The sequence below is a fragment of the Schistocerca nitens genome, chromosome 2 (genome assembly GCF_023898315.1).
Source record: "Schistocerca nitens isolate TAMUIC-IGC-003100 chromosome 2, iqSchNite1.1, whole genome shotgun sequence".
In the NCBI taxonomy this organism is placed as follows: Eukaryota; Metazoa; Arthropoda; class Insecta; order Orthoptera; family Acrididae; genus Schistocerca; species Schistocerca nitens.
The window spans coordinates 564,161,146-564,184,511 of NC_064615.1; the positions used below are offsets into that span (position 1 = coordinate 564,161,146).

The following is a 23,366-nucleotide window of genomic DNA, read 5'->3' on the forward strand; positions in this document are numbered from 1 at the left end:
TTAAAGTCTTCGAATTTTCGTGATATCAATTTACAAACAAGTTGGGATTTTATTATTTGATTCTTAGGTGCTTATTTAATTTATTAACTTCTTGATTGCATTCAAGATGGGAATGAGCAACAGTCAGACCCTTTACAATGTTATTCATTAACAATCCATTTTTACGTATTCAAACTACATCTCTCTATCACTATTTATCAATTCCCTGCGTGAATACAGCCGCTAACTTTTCGATTTGGTTAATATTGAGGAAAGGATTGGTGTCCATTGGTAAGATATGCTGTATTTTTAATAACAACACTCATGGGGAGCTGTAGTCGTACTCTCAGCTTTTCCTTCAATACTTCTGGAAGTGGTGCCTATCTTATTTCAGACTCATTTTTTGTTGGACACTGCTGTCAATATCTAATAATTCTCTCATCTGAAGAATTTCACAATAAACGAATGTCATTCTAGATAGATGTGCAATGCTCCAATATACAATTCATTCATAAAAATCCACTTTATGTGGATGAATTGTAAGATGGCATTATTACCATGACATCAATTTTTGTTTGTCAGTCTTGTACACACAACTGCAGTCTCAGACAACTGAAACTACACTATGAGCAGCACCACCACTGCATGAAGGGATTGGCGACTGGGTGGCTGGGTGGGGGTAAGAAGGAAGCTGGAGTGGGGAGAACGGGGAGGGATAGTATTGTTGGGGCGTGGCGGACAGTGAAGTGCTGCAGCTGCAGGTTAGATGGAGGGCAGGGGAGAGTTGTGAGGGGAGCGGCAGGGAGGGGGGGGGGGTTTATCGGAGAAGGAGAGAAGTAAAAAGTCTGTGCTGTGTGTGATGGCTATGTAGTAAGGAATGGGAACTGGCACGGAGCTGCATGGGTGAAGACAGTGACTAATGAAGGTTGGGTACAGGAGGGTTACAGGAACACAGGATATATTGCAAGGAAAGTTCCCACCAGCGCAATTCAGAAAAGCTGGTGCTGGTTGGAAGGATCTATATGGTACAGACTGTGAGGCAGTCATTGAAATGAAGGATGTCATGTTTGGCAGCGTGCTCAGGAACAGGGTGGTCCACTTGTTTCTTGGCCACAGTTTGTCGGTGGCCATTCATGCCGACAGACAGCTTGTTGGTTGTCATGCCAACATTGAATGCAACACAGTGATTGCAGCTTAGCTTGTAGATCACATGACTGGTTTCACAGGTAGCCCTGCCTCTGATGGGATAGGTGATGTTTGCGACCAGACTGGAGTAGGTGGTGGTGGAAGGATGTATGGGACAGGTCTTGCACTAGGTCTGTTACAAGGTAGGAGCCATGTGGTAAGGGGAGGTGTGGGAAGGGTAGTGGACAATGCTATTCTGCTATCAACTGAACCTACACAATATACTCGTCCATCCTTACACAGCCCCTGCTCCTGACGCTTTACCTCATGTTCATACCCCTGTAATAGAACTACATGCAAGACTTGTCCCATACATTCTTCCATCACACCTACTCCAGTCCGGTCACGAACATCACCTATCCTATCAAAGGCATGGTTACCTGTGAAACCAGTCATGTGATCTAAAAGCTAAGCTGCAACCACTGTGCTGCATTCTATGTGGGCATGACAACTAACAAGCTGTTGGTCCTTCCCACAAACACCAGCTTTTCTGAATTGCACAGGTGGGAACTTTCACTGCAATACATCCTACGTTCCCGTAACCTTCCTGGCCTCAACCTTCATATTCCCTGTTCCCATTCCAACACTACACAGTCATCATCCCACCATCACACTCAGTCCTTTTACTTCTCTCCTTTTCCACTACATCCCCCCCCCCCTTTCCCACCACCCCCCACCTGCCCACCATCTAACTTTCAGCACTTCCTTGCCATACTACCACTCCCCCTCCTTGCCCCAGCCTCCTCCTTGCCCCTACCCAGTCGCCACTCCCATCATGCAGTGGTGCTGCTGTGTGTCTCATCTATTCTTGATGAAGGCCTTTCTGGCCAAAAACTTTGTACCACTCTGAGTGACTTAATAAAATTCTTCAAGAACAATATACTGATTGCAATGATGTCCCTCTTCATTTTTCTAGAGTTATCTATTTGCTGTGCTATGTATGACAAAATATAGTAACAAGGAAAGTAGTGCTTAAGTAATCTAGAATAGTTTGTTCATTTTATAATTTTTAAATTTAGATTTCCTGTATGGTTTGCCAATTATATTTTCACAAAATATAAAATTAATGACATACACACTGATAAGATACATTCTTTTTTATAAAAACTGAGACATTGTGTGCAAAAGAAAATTACTATTCCTAATATCAGAATATTGCACTAATTCAAAATATCCTTTAAAAAATATTAGGTCAAAAACAATAGTGAAGTCAGCAATGAATAACTGCGTGAATGAATAAAATAATTTCTACATATGATAATACTGAAGCTGCATTCTACATTTCATAATGATTCATAGAGCACAGATACTGGTTCTACCATCATTTTTATATGTATAGAAAGAATGTAACAATTTATATCACTTTACTCTGAAAATCCAGTCTGTGGATTTCTTTGGGATAAAGATATCAATCCTATTGCTCTTTGCAATTTCATTGTATGCATAATTTTTAACAATGTCGGAACCCTTTTCTGCTATCATTGTGACTGCTGCATTTATGTTGCCACTCGGAAGACTTGGCATGACAGAGGCATCAATCACATACAAATGATTGGTGTTGTGGACTCTGAAAAGTAAAACATATATCATCAAAATACATGACAAATATCTTTAGAACAAGTTACACTGAACATATCATGTGACAATATTTAATAATACACCTGAGGAATTTCAAGTCAGTTTTCATTAAAGGAATTAAAAAATGTGGAGGTCATACAATTCTTTTGTGTCTATATGGCTTACACCTGGTGGCAATATGGTGATGTAATTATATGGCTGAAGACAATGTAAACGTACTAAAATTTTTTACAAATTTTTACTTGAAATCTGAAACTGACATTTATTTTACAAACAATTGAAAATCCAGGATGTAATGTAATACTATTGTGAAAAGGAAAGTTGCCAGTCACTATATAGTGGAGGTGCTGAGTTGCAGATTGGCACAACAAAAACGCCATCACAAATATAGCTTACGGTCAGAGGGCCTTTGTCAGAATTAGATGACAAACACACACATACATACTCACCCAAACGCAACTCACACACACATGATTGCAGTCTCAGGCAACTGAGGCTACACTGTGAGCAGCAGCACCGGTGCATGATGGGAGTGAGTGGGGGTAAGGAGGAGGCTGAGGTGGGGACGGGGAGGGATATTGGTAGGGGTGGTGAACAGTGACATGCTGTTGGGGAGCACGAAGGGATGACGTGGAAAGACGGTAGGGCAGCTATGTGCAGTCAGGAGGTTAGACAGAGGGAGTGGAGAGGTGGGGAGGGGGGTGGGGGAATAGCAGAAAATGAGACAAATAAGAAGACTGTGTGCGATGGAGGGGCTGGACAGGAGAGGACAATGACTAACGAAGGTTGAGGCCAGAAGGGTTACGGAAATGTAAGAAATATTACAGGGAAAGTTCCCACCTGCGCAATTCAGAAAAGCATGTGTTGGTGGGAAGGATCCAAATGGCACAGGCTCTGAAGTAGTAACTGAAATGAAGGATGTCGTGTTTGGCAGCATGCTCAGCAACAGGGTGGTCCACTTGTTTCTTGGCCACAGTTTGTCGGTGGCCATTCATGTGGACAGACAGCTTGTTGGTCGTCATGCCCACATAGAATGCAGCACAGCGGTTGCAGCTTAGCTTGTAGATCACATGACTGGTTTCACAGGTAGCCCTGCCTTTGATGGGATAGGTTATGTTCATGACCAGACAGGAGTAGGTGGTGGTTGGAGGATGTATGGGATAAGTCTTGCATCTAGGTCTATTACAGGGGTATGAGACTTGAGGTAAGGGATTGGGAGCAGGGGTTGTGTAGGAATGGGCAAGTATATTGTGAAGGTTCAGTGGGTGGCAGACTACCACTGTGGGAGGGGTGGGAAGGATAGTGGGCAGGACATTTCTCATTTCAGGGCATGACGAGAGGTAATCAAAACCCTGGTGGAGAATGTAATTCAGTTGCTCCAGACCCGGGTGGTAGTGAGTTACGAGAGGAATGCTCCTTTGTGGCTGGACAGTGGAACTTTGTGAGGTGGTGGGAAACTGGAAAGATAAGGCACGGGAGATTTACTTTTGAACAAGGTTAGGAGAATAATTGCGGTTTGTGAAGACTTCAGTCAAACCCTCAGTTTATTTTGAGAAGGACTGCTCATCACTGCAGATGTGATGACCATGGGTGGCTAGGCTGTATGGAAGGGACTTCTTGGTATGGAATGGGGGCAGTGGTAAAAGTGGTGGTATTGTTGGTGATTAGTAGGTCTGATATGGACGGAGGTACTGATGCAGCCATCTTTTAGGTGGATCTCAACATTTAGGAAGGTGGCTTGTCGAATTGAGTAGAACCAGGTGAAGCAAATGGAGGAGAAGTGTTAAGGATCTTGAGGAATGGGAATAGGGTGTCCTCACCCTCGATCCAGATTGGAAAGACGCCATCAATGAATCTGAAACAGGGGAGGTATTTAGGTTTCTGGGTATTTACGATTCCTCTAGATGGCCCACGAATAGGTTGGCATAGGAGGTGCCATGCGGGTGCCCATAGCCATACCACAAATTTGTTTGTAGGTAATGCCTTCAAAGGAGAAGTAATTGTGGGTGAGGATATAGTTGGCCATGGCAACTAGGAAGGAGGTAGCTGGTTTGGAATCTGTTGGCCGTTGGGAAAGATGGTGTTCAACAGCAGTATGGCCATGGGCATTAGGGAAGTTAGTGTAAAGGGAGGTGGCATCGACAGTAATGAGCAGAGCACTATGTGGTAAAGGAACAGGAACTGTGGAGAGACGGTGGAGGAAATGATTGGTATCTTTTATATAGGAGGGTAGGTTCCGGGTAATAGATTGGAGGTGTTGGTCTATGAGAGCAGAGATTCTCTCAATGGGAGCACAGTAGCCAGCCACAATGGGGAATCCTCGGTGGTTGGGTTTATGGATTTTAGGAAGCATGTAGAAGGTGGGAGCGGAGTGGTAGGGGTGAATAGAGAGGTTCTGGAATGGGCCTAGAGATTTGAGAAGTGACTGGAGACCCTGCTGGATTTCTGGAATGAGGTCATTGTGGCAAGGTTTGTAGGTGGCTGTATCTGACAGCTGATGGAGTCCTTCTACCAGATAATCCTTGCGGTTCAAAACAACAGTGGTGCCTTTATCTGCAGGTAGGATTACTAGATCAGGATCAGTTTTAAGATGGTGGACTGTGGTTCTTTCTGTGGATGTAAGGTTAGTTTGCATGTTTAGGGATTTTGGGAATGATGGTGAAGCAAGATACGAGGTTAAGAAATTCTGAAAAGTTAACAGGGGGTGATGTGGGGCCAGTGGGGATGGATCACGGTTGAATGGAGGAATGAACATTGGTCTTTGGTTGGGTCCACCGAACCTACACAATATACCTGTCCATCACTTCACAACCCCAGCTCCCAACCCTTTACCTCAAGGCTCATACCCCTGTAATAGATCTAGATGCAAGACCTGTCCCATACATCCTTCCACAACCACCTACTGTAGTTCGGTCACGAACATCACCTATCCCATCAAAGGCAAGACCTGTGAACCAATCATGTGATCTACAAGCTAAGCTGCAACCACAGTGCTGCATTCTATCTGGACATTACAACGAACAAGCATGAATGGTCACCGACAAACTGTGACCAAGAAACAGGTTGACCATTCTGTTTCTGAGCATGCTCCCAAGCATGAAATCCATTTCAATTACTGCTTCAGAGCCTGTGCCATCTGGATACTTCCCACCAACACCAGCTTTTCTGAACTGCACAGCTGGGATCTTTCCCAGCAATACATCCTATGTTCCCATAACCCTCCTGATCTCAACCTTTGTTTGACATTGTCCTCTCCCATTCAGTCCCTTCTCTGCTCTCTTTCCAGCACTACACAGCCCTCATTCCTCTATCGCACACAGTCTTTTTACTTCTCTCCTTTTCTGCTATCCCCCCACCCACCTCCCCACATCTCCTTTCCCTCTGTCTAACCTCCTGACTGCACACAGCTGCCCTACCCTCTTTCCATCTTATCCATCTGTGCTCACCAACGCACATCACTGTCTGCCACACCTACCCTACTATCCCTTCCCCTACTCGCCCCAGCCTTCTCCTTACCCCCGCCCATTCCCATCATGTACCGGTGCTGCTTGCAGTGTGGCCTCAGCTGCCTGAGACTGCAGTCACGTGTGTGTGAGTTGCATTTGCATGAGTGTGTATGTATGTGTTCTGATAAAGGCCTTCTGGCCGAAAGCTACATTCGTGACAGTCTATTTGTTGTGCCTATCTGCATCTCAGCATTTCTGCTACATGGTGAGTGGCAACTTTCCTTTTCACAATATTTTTGTTTTACAATTAGATTTCTCAACTCACACAATGTAATGGACCATAATACACTTTATGGAGTACCCCACAATAGATCTGTAAAGTTTACTATGAAGAACAGTTAAACACATATTACGATGTCATTCAAAATTAACCCTAAAATTTCAAAGAATATCAGCTCCAGTAGTAAGAAATTGTTTTATTGAGAATTATTACCTTCAGTCTTACAATCATGATGTGCAAAGAGTAAGATTCACCAATGGTAATAACAAAATGTACAAGTACAGAATTCAAACTTGATGGTGGTCAAAAGATCAGTAATAAGTACTGATTTCACTGTTTTATTTTCTCTTGTTAGTTGGTTAGTTACATGTTCCATAAAGGATTTGAAAGCAGACATTTTATATTATTTGGCAAATGCTCATAAATTTTTTTTTATGCACACTGAATTCCTTTCTGAACCACTGACAGCTTTAATAATGAGTAATGCCTAACTCCTTGAAGAGGACCTACAAGATGGCTGTGAGTGAACATCACACATTTTTCTTATTGTTCATTTTTGTGCAGTCGATATTTTCTTTCTAAGTGACAAGTTATCCCAGAAAATTATTCTGTAAGACATTATTGGGATGAGATGTGCAAAATATGTTATCACTTTGATTCATTTGCTTCTAACATTAGGAATTATACGTATATCGAAAGTATCTGAATTTAATTGTTTGAGCACTTCAGCGGGCCGGCCGAAGTGGCCGTGGGGTTAAAGGCGCTCCAGTCTGGAACCGCAGGACCGCTACGGTCGCAGGTTTGAATCCTGCCTCGGGCATGGATGTTTGTGATGTCCTTAGGTTAGTTAGGTTTAACTAGTTCTAAGTTCTAGGGGACTAATGACCTCAGCAGTTGAGTCCCATAGTGCTCAGAGCCATTTGAACCAGCACTTCAGCAATATGTTTTTTCCAGCTCAAGTTGTAATCAATATATATACCCAAATATCTGTAGCAATCTACTGTCTCTAGTTCATGTGCTGCTTGTTGTACAAAACTGAAATACTGTTTTCAAATGATGTCACTGTCACCAATTGACTATGCATTTTTTAATTATTTCCCCCATAGCGATTTTGGGTTTTGAGCCATTATCAAATGCAACTGGAAAGATATCAGTGTATGTCAGACGTGTCTGCAAAACATGTTGTTGTCAAAGTATTAAAATTGGTATCTGTATACTGTAGCAAAGCATTACAAATTGTTGTAGAAAAAACTGATTTTTGTATTTTGCTTCTAAATATATCATGAAGCTTTTTACAAATAGTGATATAACTTGTAGCAGATGTTTTCCTAGCTTTATCCCTTTTTTGCAGTCAGGGTGATTGTTAAAACTTGTTTCACTGCAGTCTAAATAAAATTTGTTTTTCATGCACGTCAGAAGGCAGACGTGCACTCTAATTAAAAAGTGTACAACGAGTTTTGATCAATTTCCAGTTTATATTACAACTTTTCACAAATTCATCAATTCTGAGACCCAGAGTTATACTGTTACTGTGCCATACTAACCGATTACTACCTCAAAACTAACTCAACTCAGCTCCCAGTGGGTTCACGCATCCAGTTATTTATAACAGGTAACAATGACAATTTTCATATGACAGTATGATTGATAAATAGACATAACATTAACTTTCTGAACTCTGTAAGAGGCCAGAGACATAGTTCTGTTCTTAAAAATGTACTGACATGTTTCATGTGAACAAACTTTTGGCATACAAAATGTTTTTAACAGCAAACTTAGCAACATATCTACCTAACAATCAATCATGCAAAGTATTAATTTATATCTTGTTTTGGAAGTGCTAACAATAGGAAATATGGTAGGACAATTTCCTAGAATATTCTACAAAATTAGATTAACATAAAATAATCATGATTTGATATCCAGCAGTACACTTTATTTAAGGCCCATAGGACAACTGTAAACTCCTATACTAGTGGAATTAAGAATGCCAGTGTTACCACTATTTTACAGAATATTTGTTTTATCCTCATCCTGTGTACTGGGATATGGGTCATTTCTGGCAGCAGTCATTTCACTGTCATATTTTCTGGTCTACCACATTATAATATGTAAGGCAGGCATATTGTCATAAAAAATGAGAACAAATCATACACAGGGATTATGTTTCTCACTGTACATGAGAAATATACTTTTATGTCCTGTGCTGTATTAAAGTTAGCAAACACAATGCCAAGATATGCACAATATATATGTTCAATATACGAGTCTTGTTGTGCATATTAGAGTATTTTTAAACACAATTAAATCCTTGCAGTTTATTTTCATTGTTTGGTTCTTAAAAATTACTACCAGGTACTCACTGTTCTTTCATGCTTTTGAGCAGACACTGTGTTTCTTTTTAATAGTACAGCTATACATTTAAAAAAGAGAAACTGCACTTACCTTAGCTGAGCACTGACAACAGAACTTGAATCTGTTGGTCGCCCCATACGACATGTGCCAACAGGATGGTAGGATGTGAGAGTAATATGTTCCATATAGCAATACCAATATGCTTCACTGTCAAATTCAAACATGCTACAAGCTGGTAAGGGCTTTCTGTACATTTTAACACCCAGGTTTTGCATAGGTGTTGTATTTATTAACCTCTGCACTATTCTGATACCTGCAAAACTACAATCTTCAGATTGGCATAAACAAATAACACATTACAAACAATTTTTTTAATGGAAGTGTTCTAGGCATACTGAAACATCAGCTATCTATACGGAATATTTCAGTTATGCTTGTTGTTTTGTACCTTCATAAAGAACCTTTATGTCATCTGGACTGGAGAGATACTGTGGATTGATTGCCGGTGGATCCAGAGGGTTTCTGCTTTTAAGATGAACATTTCCCTTGCTTTTTGGATGCAAAAGTACTGGCATTATACTTGCTACTTGTTGCCCTTGAAGCTGTGAGAAATACTCTGCCCACAACTGGAAACCACAAGCACAAAATCAGTAAAAAAAGGCAATAAACTGAACTGTACACATTTACTCTAAACTTAAACAGAACATAAATGGTTACTGTTGATGCATCTCCTACGATGTTCGCGCCAACCAGTGATTGTATTCAGTGGCACAGTGTTGTGTGTGTGAGGTCCGTGTTAACAAATGAGTTGAGCTGTCAAAAAGTTTTTGTGCCAATCACCAGGGGCACTGTGTTTCATTATATGTTTTATGTTCTTTTGTACTGATTATTCTTTATGAGCAAATTTGTATATGATTTTCTTTGTTACATGCTTTTATGTTTTGTTGAGTACCAGTCTCTCAGAGATGCAATATCTATGGCTGGCTATGGCTGGTTTCTGGTTCACCTGTTCCTGAGTGATATGCACATTCAGAACATTTCTCCTACAGGTTAAACTTACTCAGCTTTGAGGGTAACCAATTGTCCAATCAGTTCAGCAGATACTGTTACCGAAATAAAGAATTTTGTTCTGTGAAACCTCCAAACTCAGTTTTGTTCACGCCAAGAAGAGGTAAGTTAGCTCATGCTAATCCCGACATTGTCAATAAATATCTGAATTGTGAGCAGATATAGCAGTTTCATATGTCAGAGAATTTAGAATGTGCATAGATTTTTAGAGTTATACTAATACCATTTCTACATCCAAAGTTGGATTTATTTGGTGAAATGGCTTTACTTGTGAACTTACATTATACATATTGACAAACAAATTCATACTTAAGATACCTGAGATAGTTACATGAATTATTATCCTTGATGTTTACAAATGTTTGTTGACCAGTATCTGGATTACTTTTTTTAAGTTTATGTGCTCAAATTCCATGAAAATATACTGCAACAATTAGCTACTTTTTCATCTTCATTCAGTTCAGACTTATAACTGATTTTTTATCCTCAAGGCAAAAAAGAATGTGTAGGCCACCAGATAAAAGAGTGGCAGGCATTTATAACTGTCAATGGTCTCAAAGTGTGACAGGGAGGGGTTGGGGGTGAGGAATTGCCAATGGAAAGAGTGGAATGGCCTAGGAAGCATGCACCTAAAGAAAAGCCAGCTGGGTTTGGAAACCACAAGATCTACCCTACACAGTGTTTGTAACATGGAAAGGGAATACTATATCACTGAAAAACTTTAGGTTAGACATAGAAACATGGCAGACAGAACAAATAGCAAATGGAAGTGATGTGAGTCAAGTAAAAATGATTCTGAGCATCAGAACAATAGGCTAGAGAATTTCTACCAGGAACAGGAGATGGCTTGAGGAGGAGGAAAGAAAATTTGCTAAAAGTTAGAATGACATTCTCTTGACATGAACTGCTTGAGTGATAGCAAGAAGAAATTTTTATTTATTAAATAAGTATTTTTGGCTTCTTATGTCATCAGTAGGTGACAGTTATCTGCAACCATATATAAAATTACATGGGGCAGACAGATATATTAGGTGCTACTGAAGTTACTAAGTTCGAAATCGTGAATTTAATTATGAATGGAAATTTCTCCACAATTAGAAATTGTTACATCTCCTAAAAATTGATTTTGCTAGGAGGAGGGATGACATGGAGATATGGCTTAGCCACAGCACAAGGGATGACTGCTACAATGAATACTTCTCTTTGCAGTAAATTACGTGCAATTTTTAAACTTCCTGACAACTGATTCCTCTTTGCTCCTTAATAGCTGAAACTTTCTTGGTTAATTTTGGGCAAGTATCCTTACACAAAGTGCCAATCAGTAATAAAATTAAATATACAATCAGATATGTGGCTGCTGTGATGCATATATGGTCTGGCACAACTCAACAATTAAATACCATCTTCGTACACTCAGATTCTAAACACAATACATTTAAAGTCACAATGTACCCGAAAACTCTTTTAGTTATTTCTTAATCCTTAACATAGACATTAAATACACAAATAGTCAATTAACATTTACAGAAAAAGAACAGACACTAATACTGTAACCTGTGTAAACTCAACCATACATTAGGTCATATACACAGAACATTCACTACATGTGGCATTACCTTATATTTGATCCATTGTCAGTTTCTCCTGTCAGATAGTATTCTACATGATCGAATACACTGCTTTCAATAATGCCTTTTGCTCTGACCTAGTTGCTAACCAAATACAAAATTATAACTGTATATGCATGTAAAACTACACCTATACTCTGGAAACCACCGCAAAGTGCATGGCGGAGGATACTTTACATTGTACCAGTTATTAAGGCTTCCTCCTATTGCATTCACAGAGTGTGGGAAGAATGATTGTTTAAACACCTCTTTGTGTGCTGTAAATAGTCTAATATTGTCCTTTCAATCCCTATAGGAGTGATACGTATGAGGTTATAGTATATTCCTTGATTCATCATGTAAAGCTGGCTCTTGAAAATTTGTAAGTAGGCTTTCCAGGGGTAGTTTGTGTCATCTTCAAGCATCTGCCAGTTCAGTATCTTTACTATCTCTTTGAAACTCTCCTAACGGCCAAACAAACCTGTGACCATTTATGCTGTCCTTCGCTGCATTTTTTTCAATATCCTCTGTTAGTCCTATGTGGTAGAGACCTACACAATTTAGCAACATCCTAGGATGGGTTGCACAAGTGTTTTGTAAGTAAACTCCTTTGTAGATTGACTGCATTTCCCTAGTATTCTACCGATGAATTGAAGTCTGCCACCTGCTTTTGCAACATCTGAGCCTATGTGATGGTTCCATTTCATATTCCTAAAAATTGTTGCACACAGGTATTTGTATCAATTGAATGATTTCAATTATGATTCGCTGATATTTCAATCATAGGATACAATGATTTTTCATTTTGTGAAGTTCACAATTTTACATTTATGAACTTTTACAACAAGTGCCAATCTTTGCATCATTTTGAAATCTTATCAAGATTCAACTGAACATTTTTGCAACTTTTTTCAGACAGCAGTTCATTATAGATCTGTGAAAAATCTGAGGTTATAAGTAATATTATCTGCTAGGTCATTAATATACAACACGAAACCAAGGATCCCAACACACTTCCCTGTGGTACACCTGAAGTTACTTTTACATCTGTAGATGATTTGCCATCCAAAATAACATGCTGTATCCTCACTACCAACAATTCCTCAATGTGGTTTGACCTCTCACACAATTATACTTTGCATAATAAGTGTCAATAAGGTACCGAGCCACATGTTTTTCAGAAGTCAAAACTGCTGCATCTCTGAGTGTCTTGATTCAATGTTTTCATGACGTCTTAGTGCAAGTTGGGTTTCACATGATCGATATTTTTGGAGTCTACACTGGTTGGCACGGAAGTGGTCATTCTTTTTCAGATACATCATTATGTTTGAGCTCAGAATTCATTTTAAGAGTCTTCAACAGACTGATGTCAGAGATACTGAATGGTAGTTTTTTGGATCATTTCTGCTACTTTCTTTTATATGTGCATGACCTGCACTTTATACCAACTGCTGGGTACGTTTTTTTTTTTTTTTTTTTTTTTTTTTTTTTTTTTTTTTTGACAAATATACAGTATACACTCTTCAGACATGAAGAAAGATGCACCATCAAAGAATTATTCAAAAGAGACAGAAATTGGAATATGTGATGTACATTGTAACAAAACTGGTTATGATGGGATAAATGTACTAACCAATCATGGATCATATGAAATGACTGGATTCCCAAGTTGAAGACTCAAAACCCAGAAATCCACTATCATATAGTTATGATGATGATACAGACTTCTTAAAAAGATAAGCAATGATAAACAATTTTTTGTACTTTATTTTTGAAATGTATGTTTCAAAGAAGATTTTGCACAAATAGATCAATATATGACAGTATTTTCTTTGCTACATGGTGTTAGAGGTAAATCTTTGTCTCTGAGTAATTAGTGGTACAAGTTGCAAGTGCAAGGAAGGAGTACAAGTTATGTTTGTTGTGTCAGAATCATATATGTGTTCAGCACCAGAAACTCCACCAGTATTCATACTATATAACAAAATGAAGCCGAGCATCCTCAAGACCAATATAAAAAGTTACATTTCAAAATGGACCATGAGCCTACAACTTACAACAAAGAAGATGAGTAAAAGATGAGTATTATGAAAACTGTTTATTCAAATTCCACCATTAATACCGCTCCCTGCAGTGTGAAACTGTATCAGTGTGTCAAGTCCTGTGAAAATGTGACCACGCACTCAAATTACTAACTTACTTCAAACTTAATAAATCAACTTTGGGCAACAAGAGAGTGGGGGTCATCTGGGATTTTCCTAATGTGAAATGTGTAATACTGTGTTGGTCTATTTTTCTTTTTTCAAATTAAAAGTATACACATTGTGAAAATGTCATGTGAATTATTGGACAAATATGAACCACAGCTATGAAACAGCAATAGCAGCACCAAAAGGAGTATGCAAGCAAGAAGAAGTAAAGAATGAAAAATAAAAAGTGAGGTAAACAACTAACAATGTCAACATCCAACAGCAAATTTAAATACTGTAAATCTTTTTTTTTTTTTTTTGGTAAAGTGTTTCACTGAAAAATCATTAACAATGACAGTCATTGTATGAGAATCTGAAACAGTGGGAAGTAATACAGACTGAAGACTTAAGTAGTGTTGTAAAACAGGAGCAGGAAAGCTTTATTGATGAAACAGTAGAACAGAAAAAAAGGTGCTGATAAATCCAGTAAATTAGTAATACGAGGTTATGATAATGACATACCTACCATGTTGGCACTGTTAATACAAATGAATAATGACCAGTTCACAAAAATTAATGAGCAACTTGGAAATCATAAACAAGAAAGTAAGAATGAGTTCAAAGAATTTGGTCATTCCACAGGAGTGTTATTTGAGTGTATAGGTAGAAATACAGCTCAACTAAAGGATATCAATCAAAAAATTGGTAGATTAGATGTTCAAGTAGAGTATGTTGAGTCTAAAATGAAAGAAATTGAACTTAAATTCTTAAATTTAACACTGAAGTCAAAAATGTCAAAGATGAGATCACTGAAGATAGGAAAAAAACAAAATTGTTTTTCAAAAAGTGCATAGGGAAATAAGTACTGTTGACGAAAATGTAAATAGTTGTATTTCGATTTTGGAAACTAATTTTGATACCAAACTGGTATTTGTTGAAAGCAGTTTTGTTGAACAGGTGAAGACAGCAGACAGCAAATTCACAGAAAATGTTTTATTAAGTAACAAGAGAACCAGCACACTAGAAAGTAAGTGTTTCTGTTCTGCACAAAAAGGTTGAAGAATTGTCCAATGATATAGTCAACAGAAATCTTATAAACAATGTTGGTACCATGTTTCGCAACATTCCAGTAAAGAACTTCACAGATGAAGGTAGTTTACACCCTGTACATTTTCTGTGACATTGCAGAGATAACTTTGTGCGTAATATGAGTGATATTATGAAAATCAAGTTTGTTTCTGGAAGCTGGGCTAATCAGTATACTAATGACAACACAACCTATGCAACTTTTGAGAAAGCATTTTTAGACAGATTTTGGTCAGAGACTGAACAAGCTAGAAAAAAAAGTGAATTTCTCAATGGACCAAATTACAGGGAAGGGCATATTAACATGAAACAGTTTTGCAAAAATAAAGTTAAAAACTTAGATCATTTGAGCAAACCTCTTGAATCACCCAGATTGAGGCTTTAAAAAGGAGGTTACTAGCTGAGGCACAGTGGGACCTAGACTATGGGCCAGATGACACAATAGACCAGTTTTTGAAACCATCTTCTTCTTTTACTGTTGAACTCTGAGTTTGGTTTGCAGCAGAGTGCCAGTCCTCTCTTCTGTCTGCCTTCCTCTTCATTTCCATGTACGTGTTACATCCAACGTCACTCATGATCTGTTGAATGTGTGATGTCCTTGGTCACCTCTGCCAATTCCTTCCCTCAGTAGCTTCTTCTGATATTGTCCCAATGATGCTGTTGTGTCTTAGGATGTGCCCTACAAGTTTGTCTCTTCTTTTCTGGATGAGCCTCCACAGAGATATGGTTTCCTGTACTCTTCTAAGCACCTCTTAATTTGTTACTTTGTCTCTACGGCTGATCTTCATCATCCTTCTATAGCACCACATTTCCAGAGCCTCTAGCCATCTTCTCTCTTCTCTTCTCTTCTCATTGCCGTGTTTCACATCCGTATAGGGACAAACTCCAAACAAAAGCTTTCATGATACGTTTCCTTATTTTCCAATTGATGTTCTTGCTAGTAAGTTCCTCCTCAGATTAAAAGCAATTTTGGCCTGTTGTATTCTGCTCACAATTTCTTTCTGGCTTCTACCATCCCTTGTGATTTTGCTTCCCAGGTAGGTCAACTCCTCTACCACTTCCAGCTCCTCTCTTCCAATTCTCGTTCTTAGAGGTTCATATTCTGCTTCTGTGGTGCATACCATCACTTTAGTCTTTTTCTTGTTTATTCTCATTCCATATTGATTGCATAGAATTCTTTTTATTATTCTGAGGACTTCCTCTAGATCTTATTTTGCCTTTGTGACTATGGCAATACCATCTTCATAACACAGCATGTCTATCTTCTGCCCATTATTTTTGAATCCCACTTCAGTAGTTTCTCGAACTTGGTCTATAGTTTCCTAGATGTAAGCACTGAATATAAGAGGGGAGAGAGAGCACACCCTTGTCTTACCCCTTTTCTAGTATTTGCTTCTTGTTCCTGCCGACAGTTCCTAATCACTGCCACCTCATTCTTATAGAAACTGAGTATCACACAGATGTCTTTGTAATTCATTCCACTTTTCCTCAGAACTGTGAACATCTCTTGCCAGATAACATTATCAAATACCTTTTCCAGGTCTACAAAGGCAATATAAATTGGTTTATTTTTCTGTAATTGCTTTTCGATAAGGAGTCTCAGTGTAGAATCACTTGTCTTGTTCCCAGTCCCCTTCTGAAACCAAACCGATCTTCACTCAGCATGTCCTCCACCTTCTTTTCAATTCTCTTCTGAATTATTTTGATGAGAATTTTTTATGCATGTGATATTAGGCTTAAAGTTTGGTACTGTTCCCATTTTGTAGCTGCTGCCTTCTTTGGTACAGGAACAATGATGCATTTCTGGAAGTCTGTCAGTATCTCTCCTGTGTTACAGATAGACCTAATGTGTTTAAGCAGCATCATTGTTATGCTGTCACCAGCATTCTTCATTAGTTCTGCAGGGATGCCATCAATACCCGTTGCACTGTTGCCCATAGTTCTTTTAGAGCATTTCAAAATCTTCTTGCAGAATTTCATATCCCTTGTTATCTTTGTCTAGTTGCTCTTCTTTTCCTGTTACTTCCTCTGAAAGAGATGTTCCGGCATAGAACTCCTCAATGTATTCTTTCGATCTCTTCACCATGTTTTCATCAAACAGCATTTGCCCCTCTTTATTTTCTATTGCACCTGAGATTTTTGTTTTACATTTGTTAAAAAATTTATTTGCTGTTCTGTAGAATAAATCAGTTTTTGAAACAGGTAGATAAATTAGATAGAGTTTTTGAAAATCAGTAAAGTACAACCACACAAAGCACAAATATTTTGAAAGAGGTAGTAATCAAGATTGGCACTGTAATAATAACAGCAAAAGAGAACATGGTAAACACAATGGAAACAATTATCATCAGAAGGAACACAATAGAGCAAATGGTAACAATTTTCATTCTGGAAAGCAACACGGTAATAGTTGCAGGAAAAAAAAAAAAAAGTCAAATGTATCTGTTAAGTAAAAAGAGAATGAAAGAAAGAAAAGCTGTAGAAACAAAATGTTTTCTACCATTTGTGAAGAACTATGTAGTTATAGGTTTCCATAAATTTTTGCACAGACAATTTCAAATGTGGTAACTTATTATTTTTGCTTATGCTGTATTACTTCTATACAGAATGTAAAGAAGTCATGATTTTGTTTTATTACGTTCTTTCATGAAAAGTAATTAGCTTTTTAACGGTGTTATTTGTCAATGTTTAGAGTAATGTTTTAACTAACTAATCATTTGAAAAGCTGAAGCTTTAAGTATGAATCTCAGTCAATCCCTCAGCATTTATTCAGTTCTTATATAACTTTCTTTGTGTTATATAATGAATTAGTACTTGTCAAACAATGGAAAATCCAGAATGGAATGTACCAATATTAGAGAAGGAAAGTTGCTACTCACCATATAGGGGAGATACTGAGTCGCAAGAGGCACAACAAAAAGATTCACACAATTATAGGTTTCGGCCATTAAGGCCTTTTTCAGCAATAGACACACACGCGCACACACACACACACACACACACACACACACACACACACACACACACACACAAATGCAACTTGCACACACATCTGCAGTCTCAGATAACTGAAACCACCTTGCGAGCAGCAGCACCAGTGCACGGTGGGAGTGGCGACTGGGTAGGGGTAAGGAGGAGGCTGGGGCGGGGAGAGGGAGGGATAGTATGGTGGAGGTGGCAGACAGTTAAGTGCTGCAGTTTAGACGGAGGGCAGGAGAAAAGGTGGGGAGAGTGGGGGGAGGAAGTAGCAGAAAGGAGAGGAAAAAAAATAAATTAAAAGACTGGGTTTGGTGATGAAATGATGGCTGTGTAGTGCTGGAATGGGAACAGGGAGGGGGCTGGATGGATGAGGACAGTGACTAACGAAGGCTGTGACCGGGAGGGTTACGGGAATGTAGGATGTATTGCAGGGGAAGTTCCCACCTGCGCAATTCAGAAAAGCTGGTGTTGGTGGGAAGGGTGCATATGGCGCAGGCTGTGAAGCAGTCATTGAGATGAGTGATATAATGTTTGACAGCGTGTTCAGCAACAGGGAGGTCCACTTGTATTTTGGCCACAGTTTGTCGGTGGCCATTCATGCGGACAGACAGCTTGTTGGTTGCAGCTCAGCTTGTAAATCACATGACTGGTTTCACAGATAGCCCTGCCTTTGATGGGACAGGTGATGTTAGTGACTGGACTGGAGTAGGTGGTGGTTGGAGGATGTATGGGACAGGTCTTCCATCTAGGTCTATTACAGGGGTATGAGTCATGATGTAAGGTGTTGGGAGCAGGGGTTGTGTACGGATGGACGAGTATATTGTGAAGGTTTCTGAATCACATTCTCTGCCAGGGTTTCGATTACCTCTCATTGTGCCCTGAAATGAGAAATGTCCTGCCCACTATCCTTCCCACCCCTCCTACAGTGGTATTCTGCTGTCCACTGAACCTTCACAATATACTCGTCCATCCTTACACAAGCCCTGCTCACAATCCCTTCCCTCATGGCTCATACCCCTGTAATAGACCTAGATGCAAGACCTGTCCCATACATCCTCCTACCACCACCTACTCCAGTCCGGTCACTAACAGCACCTATCCCATCAAACGCAGGGCTACCTGTGAAACCAGTCATGTGATTTACAAGCTGAGCTGCAACTACTGTGCTGCATTCTATGTAGGCATGACAACCAACAAGCTGTCAGTCCGCATGTATGGCCACCGACAAATTTTGGCCAAAAAACAAGTGGACAGCCCTGTTGCTGAACACGCTGTCGAACATGATCTCTCTCATCTCAATGACTGCTTCACAGCCTGTGGCGTATGGATCCTTCCCACCAACACCAGCTTTTCTGAATTGTGCAGGTGGGAACTTTCACTGCACTACATCCTACATTCCTGTAACCCTCCTGGTCTCAACCTTCATTAGTCACTGTCCTCACCCATCCAGCCCCTTCCCTGTTGCCATTCAAGCACTACACAGCCATAATTTCACCGCCACACCTAGTCATTTAATTTCTTTTTATTTCTCTTCTTTCCGCTACTTCCTCCCCCCCCCCCCCTCTCCCCCCACTTTCTCTCCCGCCCTCCATCTAAACTGCAGCACTTCACTGTCCACCATCCCCACCATACTATCCCTCCCTCTCCCCGCCCCAGCCTCCCCCTTACCACCACCCAGTCGCCACTCCCATCATGCATTGGTGCTACTGCTCGCAATGTGGTTTCAGTTATCTGAGAATGCAGACGTGTGTACAAGTTGCGTTTGCGTGAGTGTGTTTGTGTGCATGTCTGTTTGTGTGTCAATTGCTGACAAAGGCCTTAATGGCCGAAAGCTGTAATTGTGTGAATCTTTTTGTTGAGCATATCATGACTCAGCATGTCTGCCATATGGTGAATTAGTACTTGTGTAATTTACATGTTAGTTTTTGTCATGATATTTGTGTAAAAAGCCTCTGGAATCTGAAAAATGACCTTTACAGCATTCCTTTTTGCTGTCTAGAATTATTTGTCATCCAATGAATCTTTGATATTTCCAGGTACCAGTTTTGGGAAGGTGTGAGGAAAGTACCATGCTGTTTCTCACAAAACAACTGCAATTTCTTGTGATGCATATAATTTACTTGTGATTACTATGATAGATATTTTTTCTGATGTTTAATATTATTTTTGATATGTATGGAACTTTCACGTTGCCCCATTAAATCCGTGTACTTCATGTAGATGTGAAAGAAGAATTTAAATATGACAGTGACAAATAATTGATGAACAGCACCTTAAAGCAAATTTTAGTGTTGTTGATATTTTGGCATAATTTGTGGCCAACTTTCTCTTACATAAGTAACTAAATAACACAGTTTTCAGGAAAACATGTAAGAATACTCTAGTTGTTTCATCCTGTAACAGAATTTGAAAGACTTGATAAGAAATTTTTCACATGTTACTTTAGAATCTATTATGTGTCATGAAAACTATTGAATGCAAAATGTTTGTAGCAATCAGATACTAAAGGACAAATGAGTGATAAAACTGATGGTCTTATACATGGAATTAAGTTAGGGGGTCTGCTGACTTTGGCAGCCACACCACTTGATGGGTGGTGCCTTCCATAGCTGGGTGTATCGATTCTTATTTTCTGCTGCACCCTATACTAACTCTTTCCTATCTGGGTTCTGTTCCTACTGTGCTCTTCAGTTTTTTTTTTTTTTTTATTCTCTTCTATCCATGGTCTACCCTATTTTATGTGACCACAGCTTCTGTGGATGAGGTGATCCGACAGTTTTATCCTTGAAGCATCTGCCATTTTGTGCATAAAAAATTCTTGCAAAGTTGGGCAAGAAATAATTTTTGTAGTAGAATGTTTTTATATGCTGAGGGTTCAGTGTTCTGTATGAAAGTTAAATTTGGAAGTAAGAAGGTTCTGGTATCCATTCTGGATGATAAAGTAGAGTAAACCATGTAGTTTGATAGAATGGATGTGTACTGTGGTAATAGGAGGTTAATGATGGGCAACAGTAACAATATTGAAGAAAATAAAATGGAGTTTGCTTCAGTGAAAGTCAGTGATTATTGAGTATGGGCAGGAGGGCCTGAAGTTGGCGTTTTTACAGGTAGTAATGCACAAAAAGGAGTGTTTACGCCACTCAAGACGTGAAAATTTATAATAAATAGGCAGTGATTTTTGTGTCATATGTTGTGGTCGAAATGGTAATGCATAAAAGGGTGATTACTTTAAAGAAATAACAGAGGTTTATGTGGAGGAAAAGGTACTGAAGTTGTTATGACAGCTGAAGCTGTAAGAGATGAAATGTAGCTTAATGATGTAAGTTCTGTTGCGTGTGGCATGAAGGTAAGTGTTGAGCAGGCACATTTATTTTGTTAAACCACTTGCAAATGAGATGGAGAGAGAGTTGGATCCTAGTAATGGTTGACAAAAAGTAAATAAATAAGTAAACTCAGAAATGGGCTTAAAATCTGACAAACTATTTTCCAAAGTGACATACCTGATGATGATGTAAGGTATTATGAAAGACACATAGGTATTAGTGAAAAATGTAAGAGACATTGTAAAATGTTGATGCAAAAACATTTCATTTGTGTTCTAAGCAAAAGGAAAAAGTTCCTAACCAAGTACATTAATTTTGTTCTGTGATCAAGAGTATTTTGCTATATTTTCTTTAAAGCACTTCAAATAACTCTATGTGAACTAAAATGTTTTCTTTTGGCCCCAGAGCATCACCAATCAATAACATTTCATGAATTGAAGACAGATTTATAAATGTTGGTATATAAAGGAGAATAAAGAAAGTGTTTTTGCGTAGCAGTTACTAACAGATATTTGTTGATAACAGAATTTTTGCATTTCTCAAAATGCTTACAGACATTTTCATGAAATGCCAGTTCTACTGTCATGCCACTATGATAAAACCAAAGAATGCAGTTTTATGTCAAAAAACAGAGTTAAAAGTAGGAATATTTGTTATGCATAACTCTTTTTGACTATCCCATTTATGTTATATGACATTTGATAATAATTTGTGAGCTACAGAATAGGTAAAAGGCTAGACTTTGTAATTGTTTTCAAAATTTGTGAGAAACGACCTTTATGAAGCAAAAATTTGCTCTTGTCCTCATCTGAATGAAGTCAAAAATATTGTAAATTATGTAATGAAAAAAACCTATGAATATTGATTTGTTATACTCCAAACCTTGTTGCCATAACCAGTTTTATTATTTTGTATCAAAATTTTTCTCGCATTTTATGTTCTCCAAATTTTTGGAAGGGTAATATTAATAAAACAGGTTATGGTGAGATAAATGTTCTAACTGATCTTGGATCATATGAAATGACTGATTCCCAAATTGAAGATAAGCAATTATAAACAATCATTTCCATCTTATTTTTGAAATATATATTTCAAAGCTGATTTTGCACAAATAGATCAATATATGATATTATTTTCTTTGCTTCATATTGTTAGAGGTAAATCTTTATCTTTGAATAGTCAGTGGTACGAGCTGGAAGTGTGAGGATGGAATACAAGTTGTACATGTTGTGTTAGCATTGTGGTTGATATTGATTTGTATTGTGAAGTGAAGTGACTGAAAATATGTGTGTCCAGCACCAGAAAGTCCACCAGTGTTCATATTACATAACAAAATGAAGTTTAGCATCCTCTAGATCAGGGCTTAACAACTGGCCGGTTTTGAGCGCGAGTACTCGAGTCTGCTCAGGCACGTACTCGCGAGCAGCCGCAAGGTCGCGGAGTAGGTAGGGAGGGGAGGGAGGGGAAATGCGCGCGCACGTTTGAATAGGGCCGCAGCGTGCCTATTGAATTCGCGCCGACTGTGTAACGTTTAAAGTACTACGATCAGCTCTTAACAGTCACTTCGCTGGTTAAGAATCTTGTGAAGTTGCCCTTGTGTAACCCCAACCATGCTTTCGCAGTTCAATCCCCATTGGGAGGAATTGTATCTGTTTACTGAAAAAGATGGTGTTGCAAAATGTTTAGTATGTCACAAAACGCTGAATTCTTTTACGAAATTTAATTTGCAGCGACATTATATGTCATACCACGCGAAAGACTATGGACGTGGAAAATGTGATAGACCAGATCGTGCACAGGAAGTTTTTAAACTTAAAAGGAAGCTATCCGAAGATGATCTGGACGACGAAGAAAAATCAACTGAGGCAGCTCTCAGAGTGGGTTACAAAATTGCTTTGCTTTTAGCAAAATCCCTACGCCCCTTAACTGATGGCGATTTAATAAAAGAATGTTTGGTAGTTGCAGCGGAACATCTGTGTCCATCTCAAGTTGAACAGTTTCGGATTGTGCCATTATCTAACATGACCATTATGCGTCGCATACAGGACATGGCAGACGACGTCCAGAGCCAGCTTGCAAATATCTGTAAAGATTTTATGGCGTATTCTCTAGCTCTGGACGAAAGTGTTGATATCACTGGAACAGCGCAGCTTGCCGTATTTATTAGAGGTGTTAATAGAGATCTTCAGGTGAGGGAGGAGCTCCTTGATGTAGTAGCCATGTAGAACACTACAACCGGAGGTGGTATTTTAAGTAGTGTTGAAGAAAGTGTTGAAGATATAGGATTGTCG

General features: G+C 39.0%; 1 protein-coding gene across 4 annotated transcripts in view; it reads right to left on the bottom strand.

Annotated features, from left to right (window-relative positions):
- Positions 1 to 2,311: 2,311 nt before the first annotated feature.
- Positions 2,312 to 23,366, bottom strand: part of LOC126234494 (glucose dehydrogenase [FAD, quinone]-like) — a 209,024-nt gene continuing 187,969 nt past the window's right edge. The window contains exons 10-12 of one of the 4 annotated variants that reach the window (XM_049943186.1): positions 9,272 to 9,449; positions 8,914 to 9,136; positions 2,312 to 2,731 (exon numbers count right to left, since the gene is read on the bottom strand). In XM_049943186.1, coding sequence (XP_049799143.1) covers positions 2,524 to 2,731; positions 8,914 to 9,136; positions 9,272 to 9,449 — 609 coding nt within the window. In that variant the 3' untranslated portion in view covers positions 2,312 to 2,523. The remainder of the gene's footprint in view (positions 2,732 to 8,913; positions 9,137 to 9,271; positions 9,450 to 23,366) is intronic. The other 3 variants (XM_049943185.1, XM_049943188.1, XM_049943187.1) reach the window with 3 other exon arrangements.